The sequence below is a fragment of the Paramormyrops kingsleyae genome, chromosome 22 (genome assembly GCF_048594095.1).
Source record: "Paramormyrops kingsleyae isolate MSU_618 chromosome 22, PKINGS_0.4, whole genome shotgun sequence".
NCBI lineage: Eukaryota > Metazoa > Chordata > Actinopteri > Osteoglossiformes > Mormyridae > Paramormyrops > Paramormyrops kingsleyae.
In genome coordinates, this window is record NC_132818.1 from 16,690,407 (window position 1) to 16,696,467 (window position 6,061).

The 6,061-nt window shown below is 39.1% G+C and overlaps 1 protein-coding gene across 1 annotated transcript; it reads right to left on the bottom strand.

Moving 5' to 3' along the window:
* Nucleotides 1-431: 431 nt before the first annotated feature.
* On the bottom strand, nt 432-4,694 carry LOC111849327 (GTPase IMAP family member 9). Its single transcript, XM_023822109.2, has 2 exons — nt 4,436-4,694; nt 432-2,077 (listed from the first exon to the last, which is right to left on the bottom strand). Exons 1-2 carry the CDS (start codon nt 4,449-4,451, stop codon nt 1,161-1,163), a joined length of 933 nt encoding a protein of 310 aa, XP_023677877.2. The 5' UTR covers nt 4,452-4,694; the 3' UTR covers nt 432-1,160.
* Nucleotides 4,695-6,061: the final 1,367 nt, after the last annotated feature.

Here is a 6,061-nt window from a genome sequence, read left to right on the forward strand (position 1 = left end):
GAAAAAGATGACTTTAGGAAGCTACTTTAAAACTGCTGAACAAGCCTTGCCACCTAACAACCAGGAATCCAGTGTAGCCTGTGAGCTAGAATCTTACTTGCAGTCAAGCTACCTGGATAGTGAGGGGGACCCATCAAAATGGTGGAAAGAACATGAAAAGATCTACCCAAGGCTTTCAAAAGTGGCAAAAAAATACTTGTGCATACCAGCCACAAGCTCTCCTTCAGAGAGGGCTTTCAGTTCCGGTGGAAGTGTAGTTACTTGCTTGTGGTCTTCCCTAAAGCCCGATCAAGTAGACAGGCTTGTGTTCTTAGCCAAAAATCTGTAACATGTTGTAAATTTTTTTTTATTCTTATTTGATTTTATTACAAGTTGATGTAAAAGAGGCAGTTTAATTTTATTTATTTACCACAGCTAAGAAAAACTCTCCATTCTAAACATGTTTGGTTTGTTTATTTTTCATTATTTGTGGCTGTAAAGTGCAATAAGAATACACAAGTGAATAAAAGTTCATTAACAAAGGAATAATCGTCATTATTAATCGTGATAAAAATTTTGAGCAAAATAATCGTGATAATCATTTTTTCTGTTATCGTGCAGCCCTAATTCAGTGCAACAGTAATAATCCTCCGTGTGAAACACGGTGATCACTGGGCAGTACATAGTCGAGTGGGTTAAATGAAGCATTGAAGCAAGGAGTTTGCATCAAGGATTTTTTGTAATCGCGTTATTCGAATCCTTGCAGCTCTAGCTGGTTCAGTAATAAAATTCACTAACTCACAATGTACAATGTGATTTTCAAGCATAAAGAGCTCTAAGGCATCATATCTTACAATAACACATTACCATGTAAAATAGTTATTTAGTTAATTTCCATAAACTCAATTTACTCATTTAGAGAACTACACGGTAACACGGTCTATACATAGACAATCCCTACCAAAACTATCCAAAACTTTTCTTTCACGTCGTCATGTTTTTTAAGTCTACTTTGGTGATGCATTAATTCTAGTTTATTTTCAGTTTCTTTTCGATCTAGCTTGCCAGTGACTCAACTAATTCTTCATTCTGGATAATTAATTTTTTTAAAAGAAACAGCACAGCACTGCAGTATAATTCTGCACCGCTTTTAAGCTCTTGCAATGTCAGTAGCAGCACCTCTAACGTCTCCATAATTTCCAAGCTACCACTGCCCCCAGCACTGCCCCTATTACTCCTCCCCCAACAGCTCCCATCGGCCCCAGTACTGCCCCTTCAAGTACCCTTACAGCTAGGCCTTTATTCCCTGCTGCTGCATTATCCATAGCCTGAGCGGCAAATCTGCGTTCATGAATGATCATTTCAGCCTCTTCTCCGTCAGCCCTGACACTCTTCAGATACTGGTCTCTCTCCCTCTCCATCTCCTCTCCCTGGTACATGCAGTGCAGCTTACGAAGCCATTTATCTATCTTTTTCACTCTATCCGTCTCAATAACTGGTTGCTCTTTTCTAATGCTATCTTCTGTCACCTCGTAATTGTTATCAGTAAAGTATCTGTCCCCATTCTCAGCCACCAAACCCTCAATTCTCTCCAGCAAAGGCTTAGCTTCCATAGAATTCTTATTAAACAGATGATACTGGTGTCCACACTTGTCCATAATCTCTCTGAAGTTTCTATCTTTCCGGAGTCTATCCTCCAAGCTTGAATCTTCTTCCTTGCCCTCATGGCACAGAAGAAGAACTGTGTACTTTAAGATGTCGTCACCAAAGTACTTGGTAAGGTCTTCCACAATACGGACACCAGTTGCTGAGATGTCCTCCAAGTCCAGGATTAATAGGACAGCATGAGGTCCAGGGCAAGACAGACACACATATCCCTCCAGCTCGTTCCTGATATGTTGCTGTGTAAGGTCCTTCTCAAAGAAGTTTGGTGTGATCACTGATACTTTTCTGCCCTCTGTCTCCTCGTGATTCTTCAAACCCTGTGAAAGGCTACATTCAGCTGGCATGAACACCTGCCGTCCCAGGATACAGCTTGAGACGATGGTCTGTAAGGGCGTTCTGCTACTAAACAGCACGATCCTCAACTCCGCAGACACTGTGGAATAACAAAAATGTTACTTTAATAATGCCAATCAGACCACTTCTCTTCGTGAGGGGGCTGTAAGACATGCTTTAGATATAAAACAAATGAAAAATAATTAGAGATGGGCGATCCACGTTTTTTCAGTTCCGATCCGATTTCGATACACAACTGCCGATACCGATACAGATTCCGATACAAGAGCTCTTTTTACTTTGTTATACTTTACATATAATTTTTTTTAAGCTAGTAAATACAGATGGAAAAAATGTATGACAAAAAATATTTAATTAGGCTACTACAAACATACATAACGTACTGTTCCACCTCATTTGTTTTAAGCGTTTTTGAGGCATTTGCAGTTCAATATGAATATCTTCAAAGCAAATATACACAAGTGGCGAATGCTTAAAATTTTAAGTTTTTCTCCCATTGGCATCAGCGCAGTTACACTTTTGTTGCGATGGCAGCCCCTCTTGTATCTCAAGCAACGAGTTCGCAAAACAGTCCAATTAAATTAGCGACTCCCAAATCATCCATTGCTTTGTTTTGTCTCGCAGTTGCGTGCGCTTTGTTAAATGGGATTTTCCATTAAACGCTATTCCCACCTCAAAACCTTATTTTACATAGATTGCAAAACGCTGTGCTTCCGATTTCTGTTAAAAGCCTAAAATACTCCCAGATCGTCACGTCTTATCTTACGCTCCTCGTACTGCGAAGGGTATGCGCATGACCTCACAGCAGGCGGAAGTCATTGTACTCACACCCACTGAGTAGCAAAAAAGACTTAGGGGCAGTGATAGCGTTCGATTTGAATTCCGCAAAAACACACATGTAAAATGGGAAAGAGCTGTCGTGCGATTGATTGCCAAAAACTAAATAAGTAAGTATAGGACGTGGATCGGTCACGCATGGCCGATTCCCGATCCGTCAAATAGGTCTGGATCGGCGCCGATACCGATCCGAATATCGGTATCGGTGCATCTCCAAAAATAATAAAACAAATGAGAAATTGACGGCAGCAGTATTTACAAATAAAAGTGTCCTGTGGCAAGAATTTCACTGATACTCTGAACACGTCACAATAAAAACTTGAAGAGTGAATACGTATGAAACACGGCAATATTGCCTTCTTATGAGCTATGATTTAAGGGAAAACATGTTTAAAAGAGTAATGCTCTTCCGGCTTTCTCCTGATAAAATTTGCTGAGGGGAGTTTGAACAAAAATTATGCAGTATATGGTATTACTGCAATACCTCCCAAGCCTACCTAGTATAATATTTTGTTTGGAGTTATGTAGGTAGTGCAGACATGGATGAATTAAACTGAAGCACACAAATGACTTATTTCTTAATACTTTTGCATTCTCCAGCTGCTATTGTTTTTGTGAGAAAGAAAAAAAAAAGTTTCTGTTAATCAACATCAAATTTCAGCAAAGACCAGCATAGCTGTCTACCAGCATGACCAGCAAAAGTTATAGCAGCCTATGTTGTATTTCGATGCTAGTGGACCAGGTTCATTAATGAGCTAGAAAGGGAAGTTTATGAACAAACTTCATGTTGGCATGAAAACAACTAGCTTATATAAAGTTGAAAAAAGTTTTATCAGTTTGTTTGGGGAACTTAAAGTGGAGTGTATGATGTCATCAAAAGTAGAGAACGGTAGTAGTTTAAATTTTCAATGAGTGAAATCTGATTTGCTGTTGGTGGCTCCGCCCCCTTTTCCTAACCTTGAATTGCAGGCACCAGCTCAGTACAGTCAGTAGCTGTGCCTATCGTCTGAGTTAGTGTGACCACCTGTCCCTGTTTTGCAAGTTTGATGAGTGTCGCTTCAACAGGATACAGTAATAATAATAATAATACTGTAATAGCAGTAATAATAATACTGTAATAATAATAATACTGTAGTAATAACACTAATAATATAATAATAACAACATAATAATGTTATAATAATAATAACAAGCTGAAAAAGAATAAGAGTATGTTCGTTTTTTCAAGCCAACATAAATATTTCTGGTGGACCAGCTTCATGTTCAGGCAGACCAGCTACACCAGCACGAAACCAGTACTAACCAGCATGGAAATCATGGCCGAAACGGTTTCACAGAAACCGCGTTAAACAACACAGTCAACATGGACAATATTCACTCCTTTGCAGGGTTATGACCGACTTCTCTTCGAACTGCTGTTGCTGTCAAAGCACTTATTGTTAAAGGTTCGGCACATCGATTAAAATCAAGATAAAAGGTTTTCTATATACAGATACAGTTGCAAAATATACATTAATAGCATATTAACTTGAGATGTACGGCTCTATAATTAACAAAGCACTGCAAAAGTTCTAACATAAGACGTAACATTTTAACTTACATTCAACTGACGCCATTTGTCGGTTCTGTCAAATTTGTAAACTGTTCCTCTGCTAAACGTAGGAATTGTTTAAACTTAAAAAATGACCTGCCTTGAATTTTAATGTATTTTAACGTGGAATACTTTCGGTAATCGTTTCTTTATAAGTGCAATTTTAGGCTATCGAAGTCAACTTCTATGAGTACTTCTAAACAGGCCTACGCCAAAGTGAGAACTAGACGTGCCACTTCCCCGTTTGTTCAGGGAGTCTCCGGAAAAGTTTTTTTGAATAATGCTTTATTAGTACTTCAGGCATTTGATACAGCAGAGTGGATCAGGGCATAAATAAATCAGAAAGGACACGATGAAGAATAATGTAGGGACTTAAGTTACAAAAGCAATAAATACAATTCTTTACAAATACTGATAGTCTTTATGGCTTTGGAATTATTACAAATAGTTTGGAGGTATTGTTGAAATTCGTTTTCAAAAATAATAAACATAGGTGTTCTGTTACAATATTTGCTTTTATGTATGTGAAATTTTGCCAGGATGATAAAAGGATTTATGAGATAGTATTCTTTCTGTTTAGAATGACAGATATGAAATCCAAACAACGTATCCTTAAATGAAAAAGTTTTCACACAAACATTGGCATACAAATTGAGATAAGTCTTTCTGAAACATAGTGACAAAATGGCAGTTCCAGAACAGATGTAAAATTGTTTCAGCATGGACATTACGAAAAGAGCAGTTTGTCTCAACATCTTTCTTCAACTTCTGTAAATAAAGATTTGTTGGGTAACAGCTGTGTAGCAATTTATAACAAACATCGCAAAATTTATAAGGAATGACATATTTGGATGACAATTTTTTTTTCCCACAAAATATTTGAAACAAACCGTCCCCAATATGAAATGGCTTTTGGTATAGTGACTGTGTTTTCTTGAGCCAAAGATTTAATTCTCCTGTTAAGAGCTGATGGACTCCAGCAAAAGCAAATCATTCCTACTTTAGTGTCATTTAGGTTCCAGGTATAAGGTTGGAAATCTCTAGCCACTCCTTTAAACAGAAACAATAACACCCTTGGGAATGGCATCCATTACAACAGCAAATGGAAATGAAAATGATCAACATACATACATCCATCTGGGTCAAAGGGGGTCCAGAGCCTATCCTAGGAGCTACAGGCTCAAGGCAGGAACAACCCAAGACAGGGGGGCAGCCCATACACACACAGTGAGCACAGGACCCACTAGAGGACGTCGGGCCCTCAGGCCACCCTCATGAAATCTGTTTCTGATTGTTTGGTCAAAGATATTCACACCAGTGGCCTGCTGGAGGTCATTTTGTAGGGCTCTGGCAGTGCTCATCCTGTTCCTCCTTGCACAAGGGAGCAGATACCGGTCCTGCTGATGGGTTAAGGACCTTCTATGGCTCTGTCCAGCTCTCTAGAGAATCTCCCCCATGCCCTTGAGACTGGGAGACACAGCAAACCTTCTGGCGATGGCACGTATTGATGCGCCATCCTGGAGGAGTTGGACTGTGCTCTGCAACCTCTGTAGGGTCCAGGTATCGCCTCATGCTACCAGTAGTGACTCTGACCGTAGCCAAATGCAAAACTAGTGGAAAAAAAACAGAAAAGAT